The sequence below is a fragment of the Balearica regulorum genome, chromosome 8 (assembly GCF_011004875.1).
Source record: "Balearica regulorum gibbericeps isolate bBalReg1 chromosome 8, bBalReg1.pri, whole genome shotgun sequence".
Taxonomy (NCBI): domain Eukaryota; kingdom Metazoa; phylum Chordata; class Aves; order Gruiformes; family Gruidae; genus Balearica; species Balearica regulorum.
In genome coordinates, this window is record NC_046191.1 from 25,496,244 (window position 1) to 25,521,367 (window position 25,124).

Sequence of the window (25,124 nt, forward strand, 5' to 3'; positions counted from 1 at the left end):
TTTTTAACGTAATGAGCAGCTTGTAGTTACTGTGGTGCCTTTCTCCTTTGCAAGCTTCACCTGGGACAGAAGTGCCAGCCCCAGGACCTGACCTGTGCTATCCACAACTAGAATTACTACTTAACCTGTTCAATGAACTAGCGAACCTTGGGAAGGTATGAACAAACTTTTGCCAAACAAGCAAACGCTTGTCATTGTGTCTACAAATATTGTGGTCATAAAGGGTTAATCCTGAATCTTCAACTTCAATTGTGTGTTCAAAACATCCTAGCATGTTGTTATAGAAACCACTTTCAGGCTTTAAATCTTGAATCACGATTATTACCATAGTAACCACCACCGCACACAGGCAGAAAAGAAAAAAGGCAGTTGCACAAATATTCCATTTCTATCAAAAAAAAGCCAATTTTGTTTTCAAGTACATTTGTATCAGCAAAACCAAGGAAAGTAAATTAACTTATTTTCTGAAGCAGAAGTATTGTATATTAGTGTAAGAGTTACAACTGAATAGCATCTAAATCTTAAAATGTTTAGGAAACACTTTAAGATTAAAGCTATCTGTGATTCAAATTATGAATCACAGAACTGGTTATTAAATCGGTGTCTTCATTTCTCCATTCTCCAAACATTTCTGCAAGCTCACACTAATGTGGTGCTGTCTCCCAAGAATAAAGGACATTACCGTTTGCTGTCATTTTCCTTCGCTGCCTTTTTACCTTTGTGCCATCCCAGAGTTCCTTACCCCATAAGCATTTCAGCAGCCGCAGTCCTTACAGCTGTGCCGACTGATTATACTAAGCACAGCAACAATTTGACAGGCTCTCCTACAAAGCAGCCGTGCAACGACTGTTTTATCACACCGCGGTGAGGTGTGCTAGTTCAAAGGCGCTCTCTTGGCGTGCACGCACACGCGGCTGCTTTCCGGCTAGTGCTCGAGAAAAGGGGGGAGTGGGTGCTGCTCATTAGCTTGTGACTTGTGTTGCCAGCAGTGGACAAATAAAGCAAACATCTCGAAAATGAGGTAAATGCTTTCTTTACTTCTAAAAGTAAATGTTTTTTGGCGCTTACTTTATTTTGCATCATCCCCTAGTGTCTCTGCTGGGAACAGGAGGAGAATGAGGCCCAGGAGCTCAATGGGGCTCCTACAGATTGAATTTGGAGGATTTTTGGCTCAATTGGACGTCAAGGCATGGTGCTACTAGCAATGTAAACAGACTGGTTTCTAATGTGAATAAAAGGATTTATCTGCTGCTTCTTTACATTTAGTACTAGAGCACTGCAGTTTGATAGCGCATAGTGATCATTGTGCTTCTACTATGCACAGATATTTTTGTTTGTATAAGGTGCAGGCCCAGAAGGAAGCTGATATCCATTACAGTAAATGATGCAGACACTGATGTAGAAACTGAACTGATTTCTGCTGCGCAATCCCCGCTACTGTGTACGCTCTATCTGAATATAACTTTCCTTTTTAAGAGGTTCATGATATGTCTCCACATTTTTATCTTCTAACTCTGCAGAAGAGCAAAGATATGAGTGTAATGAGGTATTCCTTCTCCCCTTAGAAGTGATGAAATTTTTTTTGGTTGAATTCATGCAGCAGAATTTATTCTTAATACTACAGAACAGGATTCCCCCACACAGGGACATGAGAGATAAATAGGCAGGTGAGCAACAACAGCGATATATGGTGGTGGGAACTTGGGAGCTGGCTTCAAGTTTGCCTTTCTATCTGCTCTTTAGAGGCGAAGAACATGGAAAATTTATTGCTTAAAATCTGAAACAATTTTATTTAGGTAATAAACTTGATTGCTTAGAGGAAAGATTTGGTGATTCTGCAGGTTAAATGTCTTTGTCACAAGGATTCAATCAATACCTTTCCTGCCTGCGCTGCTCTTAGGGCTTCATTAAAGTTGGGGACATCCTCAGCATATAACTCAGGATACTCAGCCACATGTGAAAAGATCTCTTCTGTAAGAAGATGAAAAGTTTTTCAGAAATAAAGAGAGAAAACCTCAGTGGGTTTAGTTAGGGGTGTGAATTATGTCTTATACTTTAAAATGTTATTCTGTATTGCTTGCCCTTAGTGAGGTTTCTCAGCACACCTAGATGAACTTGTTTGGACGGGTGGATTTGTGATGCTTTTGTGAAAGGTGTTGCTCCTGCCTCGCTCCCAAGAGGTACAAAGATGGCAGCATCAAGCCTTTTAAAATTAATGGGAGCATAATCTGGCACTTCCAAACCTGATATGTGAAACCACTGAGGGGTGTAAGTGGTGCTGGGGAAGTGGAAAAATGAGAGCAATGCTTGCTTGGAAAGATACCGCCGGTATTCACAGCTATGCTAAGAAGGAAGGCTAACACGTACACCTTGGAAGAAGACACGTGGCAAAGTAACCAGGGAAATGGTGCCAGAGCTGAAAAGGGTTGCAGAACGACCAAAGCGCAGTCTCACTTCTTCTCTGCATGCACAGGGACATGTTCAGGAACACAGAGGGAATAACAGAGGGTAAAACTGTTAGTTTGTGAGTTTGGGTGAAACCCAGTTGCTTCTGGTTCTGTCTGAATTTCAAATAGTGGAAAATAGGGAGCAAAGAAGCTGTTGCCTCTTGAAGAGGCCAAATCTTGCCTTGAGAGACACAAGGTCTCGCAGCTTCTCTGGAGCCTGGAAACAGTTTGTGGCACTTTGCCTGTGTGTAAGACAGAGGCTCCCGCCTCCTGTTGAGCTCCTGGCTCCCGCTGAATTCAGCCTCAGCAAGGAGCTGGGGGCTCGGCTGGGCTGGGAGACGCTGCCCCTCATGCAGACGCTGCTGACTTGCAGCACTGAGGTTTCATTTGGGTCAGACCATGCAAGCAGCTGTGCTACCACTGTGCTCAACTACTGACACGGGAAAGAAAAAGCAGTCAGAAATGCTGCCTATTGCTGCTAAATCATTGACCTACTGCACTTGGAGCAGAGGGGCTAAAAATTAAGTACAAAATTGACTTGAGGTCTAAATTCCATGTCCATGTGTTGTTTGCTTTGGAAAGCCATTAGAAGGCATCCTCTTTGGTCTCCTTTATCCGTGGCTCCACCCTCCACTTCATTGTCTCTGTCTTTTTCTTAATATGAAAACAACCTACAGCAGCGATTCTGGTATAGAGTATTGCATAAAGATGCTGTGATTTTAAAATATAGCCTCAAATGTCTGTAACACTGACCCAGGTGTAAGTTCTTGCTGTGAGTCAAAATTGAATAGGCTTAAAGCCCTGATTGTTAGAAATGCATCATACCAAGCTGTAACATGGGGCAAGAATTTCTCTTCTGGTGAGTGATATTTTCACCTCCACTTTGCACAGTCCTGCACTTCAGGAAATTAGATTTTCCCTCTGTAAGTCATGCTCGAATTTTGGCTTCAAGAAAATATGTATATGCTCACCAGTCAAATGTACTACACTAGTAAATCATAGGGAAGATGTTACTGTCAGGTGTATCACACAGGCATATGTTCACAGCCAGGTTTTGATGACTCCCATTCGACATAGTCTCCACAAGCACTTGTTTTTATAGCATTCAGATCACCAGAAGATCCCATCAAGGCACATTATATCAGATGCACCATATCCCTTCTGCACAGCAAAACCTCTAGCAACAAAATGCACATTCAGAAAATGATGTTTTTTAACATACTAGAACAGGGGCAAAAACCATGAGAAAACACATAAGGGTTTTTATAGATTTATTTTTTTTCCCAGCTGGCTCACTAGGCTTTGCTTTGAAGTCTTTAAGGAAATGAATGCTTTAAAGTTTTTAGGTGCAAAGCTGTATACTGATGTGTGCAGATGTTGAGATTGCCTCCAGTAGGTTCTCAGTAATACAGCTGAGAACTAAACATTGCTGAAGCCAACAAAATGCAGCAGAACAGCAAGATCAGCTCCAATTTTAGACTAGCATCACACTGATACCCATAGCCACCGAAGTGCATGCTGTCCCTCCAGGCTTGCTGAATGCATAGTCCTTTTCTCACACAATTTCAGTTTCATGCTATGTAACAGTACTCTCATATCAAAATCATGATGCTGCTTCTGCTGTCTCCCCAGACTTTAAAAAAGTAATCAGCCCTGTGGCAGATCAGCACTGTGTTGCTGGAAACACAGTGCACCGTGATTTAAATGCCACAGGAGTTGGAAGAAAGCTTCAGTGTGTCTACGATGCACAACGAGTACAGAGAAAGCAAGGTCATTCTTTTCCAGTGTGAACTTTGTAGAGGAGTTCACATTCCAGCCCTTTCTGTTATTTACTAAAGTGTTTTCAATACAGATCACTGACAATTAGCTCTGCGTGAGCTAATTACCAACTGGGATTTAGAGACTGCTTGGGAAAAGTCACAGCTCCTGTATTTTGGGACAGGCTAGAGTCTAACCAGGGGGACTGGCACAACCAGAGTTTCCATCTGCTCTTCTGCTGAGCTCCTGTGCTGAGAGCAGCTACCAACAGGGCCAAGACCATAATAACATTGAGATTGGTGAAGAACAATGATGTGATCATGATCTGCGCAAGTTGCCCTCACTGACCTCACACAGATAAAAATCAGTCACACGCCCAATAGAAGGATGCTGTAATGGGGACTTTTGCAGAGGGCTAGTCTTCTGAACGCTAGTTTCATGTAACAGTGAAGCTCTGCCATGGCCAGGGCTCTGACACATCTGTGGTAGCTTTCCTGACCTGCAAACAAACCGTATTGTAGCATCCTAAAAAAATGTACTGACTTGTAACAGAGCAAGAATGAATTTGTTTCATGGTTTTACAACATTTTATTTCCAAAGCTTAGAAGCAGATCCTAATAAGACTCTAAGCTACATGATATGGAATTACTAGTTTCAGTCCACATAGATTCCTCATTCCATCATGGTTTTCTCTCCCCTGATTTCAAGAACTGTTTGCTGATTAATGGCAAAACTCCCAACACACTAAATAACCTGCAAAGATGTTATTCCACCAGCTCCACCTTTCCCTAAGAGCCACCACCCTCTCCTTGTCCGGACTACAATCCTAGAGAGGACTGGCCAAGCCCTCACTTGATGACACTCCAGAAGGTGATTGCACCTGACAGCAATGCAGTGTAATCAAATGAAAGAATGAAAGTTAAAGAAAAGCCAAGCGAATAGCAGCTGCAGGTCACATTGTCTTCTCTGTCATAGGAGAACTTGGACTGAGCTGAGTTTGTGGGACAACAGAAACTATTTCTATGAGAGATATTCATGATTTTTTGGAGGTTGCTGGGAAAATCAGAATTCTTACTCTACTGGTATCTACAAAGAAAATCCTCAGCTTGACATTTACCATTGCACTCAGGTAAGGAGCTGGCTTTATCGCATGGTTATTTATGCAGCTCATTCGACTGCCTTTCACTTTGCAGCAGAAGGCAATGACTTGTCTGTGTAGTGGTGTTCACAGCAAAGTACACTGAGCTTGTGACACTGCCAGGCCACACGGGGCTGGTGGACCTCCTGCTCTCATCAGCCCTGGCATATTTTTATGTCATAGCACTTGTCTAGGTGAGTCGATGATTTTCTCAGAGGGTTCAAGGCTGTAAGTGTCACACTAGCCCAGATGCTCTACTGAAGTGACAATTTCTCTTCCTTGTAGGCTACATAACCATAACAGAAAAAAAAAAAACCAACCAACTTTGAGCTACAATTTATTCATAAACTCATTTTTATGCCCAATTTTTGAAACCTTTAACAAATACTGGTTCAGTAATGTGATACATCATCCCCAGAAGTGCCAGATCATTTAGCAGTATAGCCATAGCCAAAGTTGTTTTTAAGGCAGCTTATGTCTCTACAACATGAAAGCCTCTGTTCTATCTCAAAGTATCAGGAGCCTTTCCTCACAGAAAAGCAGGATGTCAGACTGCCCTTTTACCCCAAAGCTCACTCGAGGTGATGGATCACAAGCTCATCTTTGGGTTTTTTGTGGTTGCCCACAACTCAGGTGCAGGATGTTATTGAAGCTTGTTGCCTGTCAGGCCCAGAGCACGTCCCCTCTCCTGGGGATTTGGCTGCCAGAGTCAATACTGATAGCACAGCTCCATGGCTTTATAAATCCTCAGCTGGCACCTGCCCCTCCTTTGCTTGGAAGCTACTCTTAAGATCAGGCTCTCACCCTTGGTATCTGCCTGGCCTTGTGCTCCACCGATCCAGTCCTGGACCCAGGTCTGGGCTTGACCTCACTATGGACCTGCCTGGTGGTCACTAGACCACAGCTTGACCCTGGTTACTGTGCCCCAGAACTGAGCCTGATCCTGACTTCTTGACTGCAGTGCCACTATAGACTTGTCTGGCAGTCACTGGACTGTGGGTAACCCCAGCTGCCATCACTCTGCCTGCCTTGCTCAGGTCCAGTAGGACTGATCTCTTCCAGGTACGGCCACTGCCCTGCCCTGCCTGCTCTGCTGTCAGCCTCAGCTCCCAGCTTCCCCTCCCTTGCAGAGCAGCCCATGCTTGCTGCTCCCTGTCCATACCTTTCAAATTGAATTGAAGATAAGAAAATCTCAAGCTGCAAACCTACATGTGCCAGACATGGAGAAGAAGGACATGATTATTATTTTTTTTTTAAGCATTACACTGAAGTGTTAGCGCTTTCAAAGCACTTTCCAGGCTCAAAGCATTGTGCAAGCATCCTATAATTCAGGGGAATTACACCAACTGTAAAAGCATGAGCCATGCAGAGTCAGAGATCTCTCAGGGAATCTCTTGGTCTCACAGCACCGATCTAAGTCTCCAGTGTGTGTGTGTCCTTTGAGGAGGAGTGACTGACCCAAAGGAAGAGCAAGAGTCGGTATTGAAAACGCACTCTATAACTAGGGATGCCTTTCTCTGAAGCCTTTGTAAGGTGCTTCATTGTAGAAGTAAAGCAAGCCCAAAATATTCACCAGCATCAGGGTATGCCCAGGAGCCATCCTTGGGGAACAAGCTAAGTAATAAGCCTCTCATGTTGGAGGAATATCACTACAAGGCAAATTGTTTCTATAAGCCTAATGTGGTGGTGTGTTTTATAATAAAACAACCTGCCACTAGGGAATTAAATATCTGCTATAAATGAAGAGGTATCCAGCAAGCCGTCATCAAAATTAGAGCAGTAAGATTTTTGCCAGTGAAATGATACAAAATTTAAAACCATGAATAAATAAACACTATCCAGTAGCAATCAGTATAGTGGTATCATTTCTCACAGGTTTTCTTCTTTTATTCTTTTATTTCTCTGCTAATATTCTCCTCTATTTCCTCTGTTTGTTTAATTTATGTAGGAGGGAGATACGACTCCTTGTCTCTCCTTCCTTTCCTAGTTCTCACTTTTCTGCCTTAGATTTTTTCCATGCATTCTTCTTTTCTTCCTCTGAGGCCTGATCCAAAGCAGACTTGGATTTACAGGGCAGCAATGGGAAGTTACAGTAACTCAGTGTGCCTGGTAAGTGAGCCTGCAATAATTGTAGCCCCAGGACACGAGGTCACTCTTGGCACCAGCTCGACAGGGTAACACAAATGCCTCCAGAGCTGTGTTGAAGTGCTCACTCTCCACAGAATGATCCGGAGCTCAATAAAGATGCTCTGGCCTGCTGTTCCCTTGGATGTAAGGCTGAGCCATCCCTGTGGCAGTGACAGTCGATCGAATTCTTTGTCACAAATAACATAAATTTGTTCTTTAGACAGAGGGAGAGCTTGGGTGGTGTAGTGGCTGGGGCATGGAAGATAAGATTAGCAAGCAGGAGGAGAGAACTAGAGCCTCCACGGCTTGGTATCGAGAACCTTTCTCTATCTCAAGAAACTTTGGTGCCATACAATGACGAAAACCCAGAAAGAATACTCTGTTTTGGGGGGAAGGATCTTTCTCATACTGATACCAGTCCAGGCTTACCAGTACAGAATACATGATAGGGCAGCATCCTGACCCTGCTTTGCACTACGTTGTGCTATATAAATAAATGAGATCTGTGTAATAATAAAGGTCTGGCCAGGAAAACAGTAAGTAAGATTTGATGCAAATAATGAATACATGATAAATATCTAGTGACTATATCACTGGGAGCATTTTTTACAGAGAGCTCTATGACAGGGCTTGTTTTATGATCCCAAAGGGCATCATCCAACATACTGTGCTGAGAGACTGCAGAGCAGATTGAGAAGTAATTCTCAGTACTTAATACCTGGGGATTCTCAAAAGCAGTTTTCTCTTAGGATCACATTTCCTTTGATCATTGGGATTATTAATTATAGATAGCCTTGAACAGAACAAGGCACTGTTACTGTACTACTCAAACAGTGTCTCATTTGAAAGGAACAGAATATCTTACTTAATTAGAGATTCAGCTGTAGTGTCTTTCCAAGACACTTGGTATTGATTTGACCATGGTAGCCTACTGTAACAAATATTATTCCATTAATAATCAAGGGAGTTTGTAGGCATAACAGCATAGGAAGGAAGCACTAAAATGTTTATCATTCAGCTTGCCAAGGCAGCTGGAGTATCATCATCCAGTATAGCACCTAGACTATGGATCACAGTCTACAGTTCAAAAGTGGTTGCACTTATGTGGTGCCCTCTCCTTTGTGCCATTTCTTTTAATTGGATCAGCCCATGCTTCATCAAGTGATCTCAGGCAGATGCACTTAAAGCTTGATTTTCTCTCTGGATAAATGGAAGCATATTGTTTCTGCTAATGATTGTTTAGGCTCATTTTGCCTCTGTTCTGTTTTTGTCTTACCTGTGCTTCAGTCATCATGATTGCACATACGAAATTAGCCACAAAATCTAACCAGATGAGCATCAGCTTGTATATGTGCATGCACAATTTACTCTTAGCATCATGTGTTCATTATTAGGTGTGTTGATTCTTTCTTATCATCAACAAATTGCATTCATTGTTCAAGAGAGGTTTATTTCTGTAAATTCTGATGTCACAAGAAAATTTTACTAACATTTTCGTCATGCTGTAATCTTAAATATACAAGCTTGAGATACATGCAGGAATTACTGTATTTTCCATGTATTTCATTCATGGGTCACACCTGAGAAAGCAGAAAGCTGAGGTCCCCAGAAATGTGGGTCAGATCCCTGTTGGGGTGGCTGTGCTGAGCCGGGTGCAGGTCTGTCAGCAGATTACAAATTAGCACCTCCAGCCCCTTGCCCTCCTCAGCTCCTTAGGGAGCTAATGGGGGGAGTGTGTGTGTGGGTATGGCTAAGGTTTCTTATAGCTCTGGAGTCTATGCTGTGCTACATTATCTGGGTGTCTGCTGCCAGGCTAGCTCTGCAGTTTGGGAGATGTTGGTGAAGAGCCTATGCTCTGTGAGGAGAGGTTCTGTGCCTGGTTACCAGCCTTTGCTATCCCTGGGGTCTCTGGCAAAGGGAACAAGCTTCAGACTGCCTTCCCTCCCTACTTAACATAGGGAAAAGAAAGCAAGGTGCAGTAATGGAGCAGGAGAGGGACAATTATGCTCCTTCTGGAGAACTAGTGCTTGTCTGATCTGCAGGGAACACTACACATCACCTACAGAGCAATGTAGCCTGCCCTGCTGATGAGCTCCTTTCTGCTTTGCAATGGGTGTGCTTTCATTACGCTTTTCAGGTAAGATGTGGATTGTATGCATGCAAACATAATATAAAGTAGTTTTTAAAAGTAATTTTTGTATTACCTAGGTATTCTTGTAAGTACCAAGAAATTGGATTAGTATTAAAGTTGTATATATGTGGGGATTTCTTTTCTGGAAAAAAACCCACAAACAAACAAAAAACCCACCTCAAACCACCAGCCCCTACCCCCCCGCCATGGTTCCTGACAACAGAATTCCTACTCTAACCAGTAGTAATTTTTGTCATATTGATGAATCACAAAACTTAACTTCTGAAGTACATGCATGGTCTTTAAGCACTTCAGTATGTCTCTACTATCCCAAAACACTGAAGAAGTTACTCGGAAGTTTAATTCAACCAGAGGAACACTTAACAGTTACTAAACTTACCCCACTCATGCTGGATTTTTTGCCTGTTACCACAGTACTCAGCATTTGTTAGATTGATTGCTAGGGGATGATGGTCTCTTTCTAAGCTATTCTCTTCTTAGTTGTGAACCAACAAAACACAATTCTGTTTTATTATTAACAAAGGGAAATGATGTGCCAGCTAACCTGTTGTGATATCCTTCCTCCTCTGCCACCTTTCTTTCCTGACTGCCCCCAAAAGGGATCCTAGTTTGAGCAGCATGCTTAGGAGACAGTGTAGGTGGAGAGTTCCTGGAGTCAACATTTCACAGTAATCCAGCATGCCCCACTCTCCAGGAGGTGAAGTGAGTTAGCTCTCATAAAGGACCTGAATTTGTGGCTGTAAGAGGGGTTGTCACTTAGGAATATCTGAATTTCAGGTCCAGAATCTCTAACTGTCAACTGTCTACTTTGAGATGGCTTTTGTCAGCCTCAGTTGAAGTTTTTATAAAGCAGTTTTTATTAAAAACTCACTAGGAATATGGTTTTGAAAAAGCAAGATCTTGTTTTCACTAGTCTATAAATTCTTCACAGTTCCTTAAACAATTTTCATAACACTTTTCCTTTTTCTTCTCCACATTGTCATGGCTGTTTGCTACAGTGATTGAGTTTTCTCAACTGTCAGAACAATGTCAAGACAATGTGAAGACAGTGTCAAGGCAAATATAGAAGGGTGACAGTGTGAAGGAGGGAAAGAGAAAAGAGCTGTCAGTACTCAGAGTGCTCCATAGAGAAAATACTTCAATGATAAACCCATTGTCACCACACACTGAGCAAGGGAGAGAGAATAAAGTGGATATTTATGTTACTGCACTATGAACATGTCTGGGTGACAACTTGGAGTTAAAGAAGTACTTAAAAAAGCAATTTGCAAGGATGCCTTTCCTTCTTAATTCTTGTCCCATACTATCCTCTAGCCCATGTTCCAGTCCCTAATACCCTATCAATATGGCAGCATTCTGATTTAAGCTTCTGGTATGTTAATTTGTAACAAGCATTTTTGCATTCTCTTCAAAGAACAGAGATTCAAAAATATTTTTTTTTCCTCTTTCTAAACAGTTTGGCTCAGCATGGACAGATATCCCAACGCCCATCTACAGGAAGGTGGAGTGTTTTCCCACTTGTCATAATTCCAGGATACTTTCTTGAGTGCTGTGAGCCACAACCTGTGCTTGCAGCACACTGTGATTGTGGCAACGGTCTAGAGTGTGATCTAATTGTATTCAGAGTTCAGCACTGCAAGGTGCTGAGTACCCTGCTCAGTGCAGAATTCAAGCATATAATTCAGCCCTGCAGTGTATTATTTTATTCTGGAACATCCTTGGAAAGGAGGAGACACGTTCTCAGAAGGATGAATAAGGGACAGATGTACAGCTAAGTATTTTCTAAATAGTTTATTTACATATTTATTATAGTTTTTTAAGGAAGTAGGTTGAATATTTAACAGGTTTTCTTACTTGTTGCCTATGAAATAACTGAAAATAACCATAGAAATGCTTGCTATTCTATCGTTATCCTATTCCTGTATTACATCTATCTGCAACTCATGACAGCATTAAATCCAAAAGCATCAAAGTTGGTTGACTTTTTTTTTAGACGAACTGCAAATTTTATCCATAGCTGCAGCAGCCATGCTCTAAGCAAGCTGTTTAAACTGATTGTAGCCTAAGTTATATATTGCTGAAGGTTGAGTTTCCCCCCTTGCCCAGTCAAGTTTTGTTAACCTGACAATAGTCTGCCATTCTGAATGCAGCATCAGCTGGAGAAAAGTGTGTATCCTGCCTGGGGCTCAGATGCCTCCTTCCCATTAGTGTTCACACCTCTGCCATCATGTGCCTCTAGTAATCACTGAATCTCACTAATCCTCACAAAGTCTATAGGACGGTAAGTTAGTGACTACAAAGAGTGTATTGATCCCTTCATAAAAGGCGGCTAAAAGTTATCAAATAAAAGTAGTAATATACAAAGGAAATCCTTACAGTTAGCAATGGACATCACAGATACAAGTCTGCCTACATGTAAGAATGAATAAACACACAATTGTTTTATCTTTAAAATTTACTGGTTTGAACAGGGAGATCATTTGGATTGTATTCACAGCTTTCTCACTGCAAGCAAGGCATTCACCTCACCCTTTTCCAGCTCATCTTTCTCACCTGTAAAATTGAGATGCTGCCTGCTTGTGTGCTATGAGGCTCAATCTGCTTACGTTTTGTAAAACATGCAATACTCCTCACGAGAAAAAAAGCTGAAGGTATTGTTATGGAAAATTTCTCTGCACATTTGCAAGGAAGAGAAAGAATCCAAAAGAAGCCTGTTCTTCCACACTCGCATGACTCTGCTGACTTTTGGCATGATCACACCTTTAATGATAACTTTAAAGCCAGTAAAAGTCTTTGAAAGAGTCTAAACTGATGTCTAAATTTAAACTCAATATACAAATGTAAGTGCTGGGAGGACAAATGAGTTTTACAAGGTGAAATGCTGGGCTGACCTTGAACATGAAAGCAAAGCCCTCACTATTAGCACAGAAAAATGTTAGATTCCAAGACTTCACTTGAGAAGCAGAACTAATTAGAGAAGATTAACAGAAATGAGGCATGTAATAGCTGGAATAGGGCATGACTGCAGTATAAAAGGCTGAATCACTGGACCTCTCATCGAGGTCAAGATCTTAAAAACACTAGAATCTTTTTAAAGGCAAGTGACAAGTTTTGCAGATGTTTCTGTGACAGCTGAACATTCATTATAACATTCAAGCTCTGTTTTGCAGGTAGGAGTTTCCTCTGTGTTAAGACTGTTTTCAGCCTTAATGTCAGGATATGCTTCTGAGCATGGGGTCTTATTCAGGACCATGTTCACATTCCTACTGCTCTGCAGATGGGCCTGAAGAAATAGTCACCAAGTCTGCACTAGAGTGGTAACATGATGGAGATTTAGTATTTTTTTAATGAAGCTAGTAACTGATTTTTCTGTTCATTTTTTTTCAAATGGAGTCTGAAATATACTTTGCAGTCTTTTTCCTTATACTTTCCGCTTCCCAATTTTTCTTGTCACTAACCAGCTTCCCACAAACTCTAATGATCTTTTTTCATTACTGAATGGTAATAAATGTTCCAGAATTGGTTGGACAGCGGTTTTGCTATACTCCCTGAAATGACTGCTATACCAGTACTGTAGTAATGGGCTCAGCTAAATTGAAAAGGATTCACATAACAGAATTACGGAATAGGCAGCATTGGAAGGGACTTTTAGAGATCTAGTCCAACCCACTTGCTCAAAACTTTGTCAACTAGAGCAGAAAGCTCAGCATCTATTACCTGTGCTACATCCACTTCTCAGAACTTTCCACAATGAATTCATAAAAAGCCCTTATTTTCGGGAAGCTAGGTTTACTGTAAGCATGCATAACCACATGCCTGTGGTTAATGGAAGTGCTGGTGCTCATCAGTGATTGCAGAAAAGAATCAGTCACCCATGAAGACCTGGAATTCTTCAGGCTGATTCAGAGCCATGGCATGAAAGACGTGCAGGGTTAAAAGAAGACAGGAAAATCAGTCTCTCAACTGCCTGGATGTTTGCCGTTATGTTAATAAAAGTAAGGAAAGTGTTCCCCTGTCTGTAGAAAAGTTGGCACAGCATGTCTGAAACTTAAACATGACTAAATAGAGTTGGGAAATCGTTACGTGGGTTTCCTCTGGAACATGTTTCTATGGTAGCCCAAAGAAGAAATGAGTAGTTGAGGATGCAAACACATTTCTGATTGCTGCTTATCTGTTACACAAAAATCCCTGTAAAGTTTAATAACAGTTTCCATTTGCTTTTAGTAGTAATGAAGAATGCAGTTCCCTCAAAGTTTAATTTAAGAGTTTAAGATTAAAGAATCTTAAAGAATTTAAAATTAAAGATTGAGATTCTGATGCATCTCAAGTATCTCAAAAGGCATAATTCTCCATCTACTTGAAAAGAAACCACTCTTGATTACAACTACAAATTTCCTGGCTATGTAAAGCAAAGCGATGCTGGTCCTGACTGGAGATAGCAAAGCAACATCTTCACTGAAACCAGTGGACCTACAAAGTTAAACCAGAATAAATAAAACTGAAGACAACTCTGCTGAATGCTACTAGTTGAATTTCAGAAGTACCTACAGCTTAAGTATATTGTACTGCAGCAAAACCATTGTCAGCTCAGGGAGGAAGGTTGGGTGGGGATATAGCAGGTCCACTCTATACTATTCTCCTCAGTCCCTGGGTGGTAAGAATGCTTACAGAGATCTGTGGGAACAGAAAGTGCTCATATGTGTCTATGAACCAGCAGGTGCTTCCCCAAAGTGCAGCATCTGAAGGAGTATTTATGGCTTTTAGGCTGTAGTAGATCTGGTTTTGTTGTATTGTGTGTGCAGAACTGTATCTTCTTCCTTCCTTCTTTCCATCACTTACCAGATCATTAGGTCAGTGTGTTTGCTGGAAGGACTTTTATCCAGATTCTTCGGAGGTGTTCAGTGCTAATCCTTCCTTCTCTTGATTAAACCAATGAAAGTTTAGTCTCTAAACATCTCTGTCTTGTCACTTCACTGCCACGGACAGTGGTGCAAGTTCTGGGTTGTCTACTTGCTCTTCAGGAAATCCAGTGTTCTTTGGAAACAGCCTTTTGAATGTGAAAACAGCAATTGATTTTAGTCACCTTATTCTTGCACTTTTCCATGAGCTCCAAAATGGGTAGATGTTAGACTAAATTGAATCAGACATTTAAGACGTACTCAAGAGAGAACAGAACAGATAGCTTTTGTTATATCAAGCAGAGGGCGTTTTCACATGGACTGAGGCTTGCAAAATGTTCAGTACCATTAGCAGTGAATAAAGCATTACAAATGTCAGCTGTGTTTAACGTGAGAGAAGGGATGGGTTTAGCTAGAAAGTCTGAATTTGTCCTACAAAATGTTGGCCAGGTATTTTCTTTTTGCAGTTGCATTGTAGATGCACTTATTTGCATTCTGCTGTCATGATATATACTGCTCCAAATACATTTACAGATAGTCATCAAAGGGGAGGCTTGGATTATCATTCCCACAAATACACTTTTCATATTTTCCTACATTTCAAGGTAGGAATCAAAGTGAAGCTTCACTTTCAACATTCTTTTAACTTCTGCTTTTCAGATTGAACAGTCACAGAAAGAACCTACAAGGGCTCTACACATCTTCCTCCCATTCAATATCTCTGATGTAATCCCTGATATATCAGTGTCATTCTCTGGCTTCTCTCACTGTCATTGTGTATTTCTTTTGTTACGTAGTCTCTGTTTGCTTATCACGTAAGACTGGTACCTTCTCTCTCTGTACCTTATCCATGAAGCTATCAAAGGAAGGTAGGGGGCTGCTGGAGACAAGCAAGTACAGTTAGGACTTCTTTACATTGTATCAGACCTCAGCAGTGTTTTTGCCCTTCTTGCAGCTCTTGGAGTCAGTAAAGATGAATTGCATACCATGTGGCCTGCAGATTTTCTATCTTGGCCATTGCAATTGAATTGCATCTCATGTGGCCCATAATCAACACTTCCAGAACTGTGTATGTAATTCTGAGCTCCAGTTTACTCTTCAACCTCACCAAAACAGGACCACCAGCAGATTGCTGCAGTATATTTAGCATTGCCTGCCTGCACTAGAGAGAGAGACCCTGGCAAGATGCCTGTAAAATAGTGAGGTATAGGTGCAGACAGAAATCCTTTTCGCCTGCTTTGAACCAGCTCTGATCCAGGTGCCATTTAGCTGTATTAGCACGGCACGGTGCCTTATCTAACGTGCTCTGCCTCCCAGCATGAGCCTGGATTCAGCACGGTGCTAACACAACTACACCATGTCTGTACTAGAGGTAGCTGATGTCCAGGCAGCAGCAAAGTGACGTGCATTAGTTCAGACATACTCCCAGGGGCTCTGTTTCCAGCTGTTAGCAGGTTGGTGAGTTATACTGCAGACTTTTTGCTGATACCAGAGCTTGATCTGTTCTTTCAGCTGTGTGGACACTTGACTATGTTCAGATTCATGGGTGGTTAGCCATAGCATGGGCAGTACCACAGCTGCTTTTTAAATACCTACAAATTGCCACAAAGTCTAGCAAAACACGTCTGAAGGTACTGCTGTATACAGATGTCTTTTCAAGGCTAGATTATTACAGTGAGAGTTTTGGATTCCCTGCTGTGAGTAATCCGTCAGTGCAGGTTACTTAAATTGCAGTTGCTTGAATCCTTGCAGACTGACAGCATGTCTATCTTTCTAAGTCCTTGCTTTGGCTTCCTGTTAAATTACATTGTTTTCCAAGTCCTCTAGCTCACACTGAAAGAAAGGAAGAAATGTGTCACAGTCAAATTCAGGGCTAGGGCCCTCCTTGTGGAACAAAGAGCTACTGAAGTGCTCTGTAGCATCCCTGTTAGAAACCCCAACAAGGGAGAACGGGAACTGTCAAGGGAAGAGTGTGACCAATGTATGCTGCCTTTCATCTGCTCCTATAGCTCCCCTGGCAGTCTGAATGTGAATTAGAGCAGCCCTGGGCTTAACTACTTGAGAGGGCAGTCAGCCTTTGGTAGTCCTGCAATCCAAGAACACAGTGGTGCCTCTCAGAAACTGTTGGCAAAGGAAATGTCACACAGTTGCGTCCATGGCTGAGTACTTAGGTTGGGGTACACAGGTTCATTCCTTTCCCCGCAACCTTGATCTTGATCACGGTGATTGAGGGTGCTCTGAAGGAATGTATTCTTGTCTGCAGATTCCTTGACTAAGGCAATTAAAGATGCTTTGTCTGTCTCATTATTCAAGGAAAGGTTAAGGGAACAGGATTCCAGTATGCTCAGCCTTGGGCAGGCAAGCAAGAGCAGTAAAAAGAAGCAAGGAGTTTCTTCCCCGAGCATCCACCCAGGCCACAATTATTCAAGCACAGCACTTCCCAGTGCAGAAGGATGCACCAGGCAAGTGCCCTGATCCTTAGTTGCTGGGGCGGGGACACTGTATGCAACGGGTTAGCAGCCCATGCCCCTTTCCTACCCACAGAAATATTTAGCCCTAGAAACATTTTGATTTCTGTCCCCACTGATACGATTTCAGGCAGGCAGAAGCTGCCCTAACCCTGAAGTTTCAGCAGCAACTGCAGCCTTGCTTTGTTGATGCCTGGAGAGGAACGTGTTTTGCTCAGCCTGGAGGAGTCCTTTAGAGCTCCAGTGGCAGCTGCGTGGTGTGTGTCACTGCGTGTCAGGCTGCCCGTGGAGAAGCGTTGTCAATTGGAGTATTTGTCAAAAGATGGAAGCAATTTTCTGTTGACCCATTTTATGGGTGAATGAAATATAATCAATATAAAGCAAACATAAGAATCTCATTGGAAAAAGGTTTATTCACGTTGGAGGGTTGGGGTTATTTTTTGCTATTTGCTGGTGTGAGAGGGCTTTTATACCTTATGGCACTGTGAATGGCTGAGGAAACAGAAAAGCACAGTGAGAACTGATGAAACATGTCAGTCTCTAAAAGCAGATTAATCTGTAATATCAGTCTAGAAAATAACATGTATCATTTATGTACTTCCTGCCTACTGTCTGTGACTCTAGATGAGCCAATTAGGTTTAAAAGTTTCCCTTTAAAATGTAAATATGAAGACCTTTTTTCCTTCTTGGGCCATCACAAAGAGCAAAGGGAATAATCAAGGTTGCCTAGAGATTGAGGCATTGTCTAAATGATTTTCTTAATGCCAAGATGTAAATTATAAAAAAAAAAAAGTATCCTTGAGAGGTCTTTGGCTGTAAACCCCTGTAGGCAGGATCAAAGGCACTTAGATTGCTATTTCTCTGATTTATTTATTAGAGGGAACGCACTGAATATCAGGAGTTAAGGAAAATGGACTAATGTATATCCTTTTATTACTTGGTAGTTGGTAGGATATAGACATATATTTTTTAAACCTTAATGTTTCATAAATAAGTGATTTTTATTGTTATAGAAATTAAATGTTAAACTTATCTTAGATGAAACATCAGAGTGAAGACTCCTAGAATAATGTTAATTTGTTGTAGCATGTCCAGAACGGCCACTTAAAAGGGTTTCCTAGGAATTTCCTGATATTTGTTTTGGTGCAGTAGGTTCCAGTCTTGCATTGCCTTTTTATATGGAGTGAGAAGCTGGCTTTAAAATTTAGGATCAGCAGGCAACCCATGTTTTCCATTCCTTTTCAGCTTTTGTGACCATGAAAATTATACTATTAATAATCCATTCATTAATGAAATATTCTTGCATCATACTGCCAATCTATCAAGTATACTCAAATTGCAAGTAAAAAGATACGTGATTTGAATCAAAAATCTGGGAATCAAACTACATGATCTCTAGCATGGGGGTACTATCTATCTCCATCGTAATGAGTGCCTTCAATAGCCAAAGTGCTTATTTAAAGCCTAGGGTACCAAAAAATTAAGAGTAGGTACTTGATATCTCAAAAACTGAGAGTAAACTATTTTCTAACTGAAATTTAGGCAACAATTTTGTTGTTAATGCAACAAATGGAGCTGGGTTCAGGGCTGCCTTTGTTTTGAACAGCAGATGATCTCAGGTTGTGGTGCAGGAGGGAAGGGAGCCATCCGCTTGCCTAGCCCAGGAGCTGTGCCTGAGCTGCCCTGGAGCCCCAGTGCCACCACAGCCCTCGGGGCAAGCAGGGACCTGTGCTTCTCTGGGGCTCCACCACCCGAGATCTTCACAGATTGCCCCAAGGTGGTGCTGAATGCCCTTCATCTGTATGCCACCAGCTGTGAAACAGCAGTCTAGACACCCTCTGGCAGATATTTCTCTAATCTGTTCATTAAAAAGTTCTGATATAGAGATGTAGTTATCCTTCAGTTGGGAAAGTTCTCTCAAATCTTCCCTGCTGCATGTGGAATCTATTATTTTGCAGACTGCCCTTCCAAAGGTCACAGGGAGCAACTGATCTCATCGTCTTCCTTGATTGCCGTTCTCTCTTTTGCAGGTAAAACTGTAATCATGTCCTCCCTCAGGCTTCTCTTCCTGCGACCCTTTCTCACAGGGCACATCTTTCTAAATGTCTTCCTATTTTGCTGTCTCTCTTCAGCATTTTCCTAATTGCTTCTCTCTCGCTCACAGCAGCACTCAAAACTGGATATAGCCAGTACTGAACAGTGGGTTGATTACTCTCCTGTGTCTTACATGTCATTTTCCTGTCAACACATAACAGCAAAATATTTGCCTTTCCATATAGCTTTTCAATAGGGAAATACTCAATTTGGCCATCAAGATTTGAGCAGTGTCTAAGCAGTGCTACTATTTCCCCGGGTTCCCTCCTGCAGAGAGGAAACGGTGTAGAGAGTTGTACTGGGACAGGACTCCCTAGGTACCCTAAGTTCATCAAAAGTAACACTGGGGAAAAAACCTACTGTGGATAGACATAGATTTAAACATTGGCTGGAGATACCTTTGAAAGGTTTATGTATATGTTAAAACATTATGTTTATGTCCCCTGCTTGTATGACACTCTTTAACATTCCAGCCTCGGTTTCTCCAATGCTGCACATCATCACTGATGCTGCACAATATATCAGTGTTTCAAGACCATGCAAGGTCTGTGCTGCTGGTTGAACATGAGTGATAAAACACCCTTTTGCCTAACCTCCTTTTTTCCCATCAGGCTCTTTCCTAATAAATTGATGTAATAAATAGGTGATTAGTCACAAACACCACCCACTTACAGAGATTGATCAGTGTCTTTGCTTCAGAATTCCCTTTCTGTTCCTTGACTGTGAATACATCATTCAGTGTTTTACCCTGTATTGCCAAAATCAATGTCATTTAAGGGCTAAATTTTCAAAGATGCTACTTTCTTGCATTAGAATTTCTGGATGACTAATATAGGACATGGGGAAATGTTTAACCTCCAGAGGTTCTCAGTGTCAACAGTTCCCTTTTTACAAAGCACACAGCAGAGAGGTGGTCTGAAACCTGGTAGTCTTGCTCTGCTATTGGAATGGTAGGTGTACCACCTTAAGGATGCCTTGTAAGAATTTGAATCGAAAGGCTCAAATACGGGTGCATTTGGGATGTTTTTAATGTCACTTTTAAGCAAAAGGATCCATCTTGCAGAAGTTACTTCCTTGTTTAAAAATTATAGGGCTGCTACTTTACATTCTTAAAATTTCATTTGATTTTAGGCATGGAGATGTTATCCATAATAAAATACATCAAAAAAAAAAAACCACCCTTACAACTGGGTGTTGCTTTAAACTCACTTCAGATAACGGCAAACGGCTGAAAGGTATTTAATTTTTGATATGACATAGATGCAATGCATGACAGCTAGGACAGAGGCCAAGGTGTAGGACTCTTGGAGCCTGTGCTCAGCGGTTGCTGGTTGCAGCTCTGCCAGGCACTGTGCTCCAACCTGGGCTAACAACCACCTGCTGAAGTGCCCAAGCCACTATGAACTCATCAAATGCGCATCCTAACAATACTTTGTTGGAAAGCTACTTGCATCATCTGAGTGTGCGTGAGGGATGCGCGATATGAGCAAAACCACTAATCTCTTTATAAGTAGAGCTTTATTCCTAATGCAGTAATTAAGCAATAATTAGAAGTTGTGTGAGTAATGGGAATAGTTGCAGGAAATTAAAAGTTCTTGTCCATGGGGAAAAATTGCATAGTACCGACATCTCAGACAGGTGGAAAAGGAATGCAAGTAAAGCTCAGGTATTTTACTCACATTAACAGCACTCCCAAATTAAATTCCATTCTTAATTTATTAACATTCAGGGGAAGTATTATGAAGTAAATAGTAATTTTTTTTCAGCTCTGCTGAAAAGTCATGAAGTCATTAAAATGGAGAAAAATAGTTTTGAAATTAAAATACTTTTTTTAACTGAATTTTTGCCAAAAGCAAAAGAAGATAATTCTGCATTAGTGATAGATAATCTATTGTAAAACTTGTAAAAAAAAAAAAAAAAGAAAGAAAGATGAATTGTTGGATGTTGCATAAAGATAAAAGATGCCGAACTTGCACTTGACCCTACACAGAATCACTTGCAAAATCAATGCCTCTATATACCTGTATTATCATAATTTCTCTTCCTATGTTTCTTAAGCAACTGTCTGCCCAGAGTTATAAGCTGGCAATTCCTGTTAGACAATAATATGGCAGCAATTAGTTATCAATGTTGTTCTGCATTTGGGATGTGCTTCTGGTCAACTCTTGTATGTAATGATTCATGGTCCCTCCTCATCCAGAGCCATCTCTGGATGCCCCTCAGATTAATTTTCTGGAAGTAGTTAATTTGGTATAATTTATGGAAACAAATTATGTGCACAAAACACTATTTAAAACCAACTTGTATTAAGGGCTTGCATGTAATACTCATAACCATGGGCACAAGGCATAAATGAATTTGCACATCTGTACCACTACCTTCACATTAAGGGAATGGGGAATACTACTTCACATACTCCTATGACTGCAATTGTAGACAAAGCATCAAACTCTCTCTGTTTATAGAGAGTCTCTAGGCAAAAATAATTGGTTCAGTGTAGTCTGACATCTTCATGTTTTGTGTTTTGGAGATTGTAAAAAAGCAAAAAATGTAGGGAATTATAAAAAAGAAATATACTACTATATATATGACTTGAGCACCTATGGGTTGGAGAAACTCTCTGGTGTATATGGTAATGACTGGCAATGGGAAGATAATTAGTATATTTTATCTGATTTAATTGTGCCCCAATAAAATAAAATCTTCCAGTGTCAGCAAAACAGAAATTTCCAACAAAGAAAAAGGCACAGGACGGTTAAGAAGGTACAATTTTTTTTCTAATTGATTCATAGCTCCATCAGTAAGCCAGTGTGGGAAGGAAACAGCCTGTGGAATATGTTTTGCAGAGCCCCCAGAGAAATGCAACACATGAATTTGAGGCTAGATTCTAAAAATTTGCCCACATCTTTCCACAGACTTGCTGTGCTGTTGATCTCTGTGGCGATGTCAAGAAGACAATGTGAATTAGACAAAAATTGCCTGCCAGCAGAGAAATCCTACCCCTGGGTGGGTGTACAGTGTCCACACCTCCACCAGCACCCATTCACTTCAGGGACATGACAGCAGCAAACATCAGAGCACTTCAGCTTTACGGAAGATTTATATGCAGCCAGAAGACTTTAATAAAAGTTCACCATCTATTCAGCACTTAGTGTTATTCAGGAATTAAGGAAGAGTATCTCATAATATATTCCAAAGTATACATGAGCTATTTTACAAGTAAGAGGGCACCCATTTTTTTTTTTAATAATGTTGAACAACTTTCTTTGTATTTCTTTTTAGTTCAACATACTTATTGTATCCTTTGTTAGAATACTTTGTTCTCATATAGCAACATTCCTGAAAAATGCTTCCATTTCATCGTGACTGTTACTAAAATGCCTACTGTCCATATGGGACACTTCTCAAGGTATGGATACCTCTATTCACCTCAGGAAAATGGATGAGCTGAAAAAAAGTTGTATGTGGGTATGTTTTTAGGAAGCCTTGGCTTCTAAATACTCTTTATTTCCCAAATTGTTTAGAATAAATAATTATAAGGAAGACTTTAAGCAGGACTTTTGATTAGAATCCTTTGGGGGAAGACAAGTCCAGTACATTGATTTTAAAAATATAATGGCTGATATAACTGCTATAAATATCAGCAATCATCTCTGTGCCATTTAATCCTCAGCTTTTCTATCTTGGTCTTTCTCAGCTTTAACTTTTAACTAAGGAAGTACTTGCAGTCAATTCTTCATCTTCTATTTCTGTTTTATCTGTTCACAGTTGTTTTTATTAACAGAAATTGTTAGCAGTTTCAAATGGTGTACTAACTTTCTTGCGAGAAAAAGACCTATCAAGGTCATTAAATACACTGCATCGATAAATACAGATATGTTCCTGAGCCTGATTCTGGCTCCTGCTGTAGCTGCTCCATCCTTGTATATCAATTTGTGTCACATCAGTTTGCAACAGCCACAAATGCATCTGAGAAGGAAAGTCCTCCAAGACTGAAAAGCCTCTTGCTCGAGACTGGCCATATGGCCATAGCCCAGGGAAAACTCATGCCACATCTGAAATGTCATCCCAGCCAACTGTGCTAAGGAAAAGGCACAAAATGACATACAACTACTTCTCCCTCCTCTGCTATCCTACATTGAGCAGAGGTCACCTGAGGTCAAAGGCAAAATTTGTGTTAATCTTCTTTTTTTTTTTTTTTAACTGATTCTTTTTTCTTGTTTACATTCTAGCAATGCTTTCTTTGTCTGTGATGGTTTTAATGTGACCTTTGTAATTTATAAACACTTAACTTTTTATGCCCTTTCCCAAAGCTTTTATATTTTGTTCTAATTTGCCTGCCTTGTATAAATGAAATTTTTCTCTCTAACATCGTTCCTGTTACTTTCTTTTAATTCGATGGCAGACTCTGTCTCAGAGACTTTCTGGTTGTTCATCCTAGAGTTATACAGACTTTAAAAATTGCTTTTTGGAAGTACAAGATCCATTCCCCCCCCCCCCCCCCCCCTTTTTTTTTTTCCCTCCCAGGATATGTCCTGTTGTGAATTAATTTAGAAAGAACGTTTTGGCTTCCCTGATTCACATCAGTACATCATCAAGGAAGAAAACTACTAAGATAAAATTATGTTTCTATGACATTGTGTATTTTTTCCTGTATCTTAAAGTGGTTTGGTGTCAGGTTGGGGTTTTTTTCAGTGCTGGTTGATGCAACTGCATCTGTTTGCTTTTCAGTCTTTAATTTATGTTGGGCTGTAAACTGTCCAAGTAACAATTTGAGTGATGCAGCAACAGAAGGTGACCCAGATTACACAACACTGTACGCTAATGCCAAGTCTTCTTGTTTAATGGCAGCTGCTCAAAGCTTTGTCTTATTGTGATTCACGTTCAACAGACACAAATCAAACAGGCTCCTCAGACAGACACACATCCTGCCTGTCTTCATTTTAAACATGTTCAAGAGCTACTGCTTTTCATAAACATTTATCAGCCTCACCAGCTGAGGCCATTTAGCCTCCTTGGCTTGTATTTGCTCTCGACCATCTGACAAAATTATCAAGGAAACCCACTGTGACTTCCAATATTTCGCGTACTTCTGTTTATGTGGAAGTTTGCCGAGAATATTTCTCTATAAAAATAGTTGGAGTCTTATACTCCCTCATAATGGAGATATTTAGAACATCAACTATATCACAGCTGTTTAATATGTGATTTCTCTAGAGGTTGTAATTAAAAATGCTTATATAATAAAGCAATGGGTGTTACTAAAATACATAGCATAAACAGCATTAGCAAAGGATAAATTAGTCTAGATGCTAATCAGATAGGTTTAAATTTACTGGATGAATAGTATCAAAACACAAACTTTAAAGTATAGGTACAGTTTTAACAGAACATTTGATTGCTGTACTTTCAATACATGAAGCAAGGTATTAAACAATGCTTTCATTCTTCATTAAAAAAAAATCAAGCATGAAGATCAGGAAAGCTATCATACAATGAGTTCATACAACTTAGTTCTGTGGACCAAATCTTTTTGGCGTCTCCATCAAATTTTTAAAGCCTTCTGACAACACAAGCTTCCTGCTGGAAGTGCAGATCTAGCCATCTACCCAGAGGACATGTCAGAACAATAAGAAAAAGCACAAATCTTACTTTTTAAATGGATGAGCAGCAAAAAACTGAGGTAGAAGATGAGTAGAGAGTGAATTCTTGACTGAGCCATATTCATCTTGATAGGACATCCTCCGCCGAGTTGTCTGTTGTCCAAAGGGCTGGTGCTGCTCCTCACTGCTTTCTCCTCATCTCTGAAACTACGGTAACACCCAAGGCACCCAGTCCCCTAGGAGCCATCTCTGCCTGTGCCCCTCAGCAGCCTGTTCACTGCAAACCTACAGACTTTGATTCAAAAGGCAGTTGTGCTTGTTAAGGTTTTACTTTGGCAGGTCCGAGTGATTTTTCAAACCTGGTGCAGATTTGTCTGCGAGCTGGACTGGAGTCTTTCCCAGCTTTTCAGCTGCACAACTGTGTCATGAGCGGTGCACT

The 25,124-nt window shown here is 40.8% G+C and overlaps 1 protein-coding gene across 1 annotated transcript in view; it reads right to left on the minus strand.

The window, feature by feature from the left end:
• The window catches only part of CRB1 (crumbs cell polarity complex component 1), a 102,854-nt gene extending 77,940 nt beyond the window's left edge, over positions 1-24,914 (minus strand). Inside the window, exon 1 of the mRNA XM_075760146.1 lies at positions 24,735-24,914. Within this exon, the coding sequence (XP_075616261.1) occupies positions 24,735-24,810 (76 nt within the window). The 5' untranslated portion in view covers positions 24,811-24,914. The remainder of the gene's footprint in view (positions 1-24,734) is intronic.
• Positions 24,915-25,124: the final 210 nt, after the last annotated feature.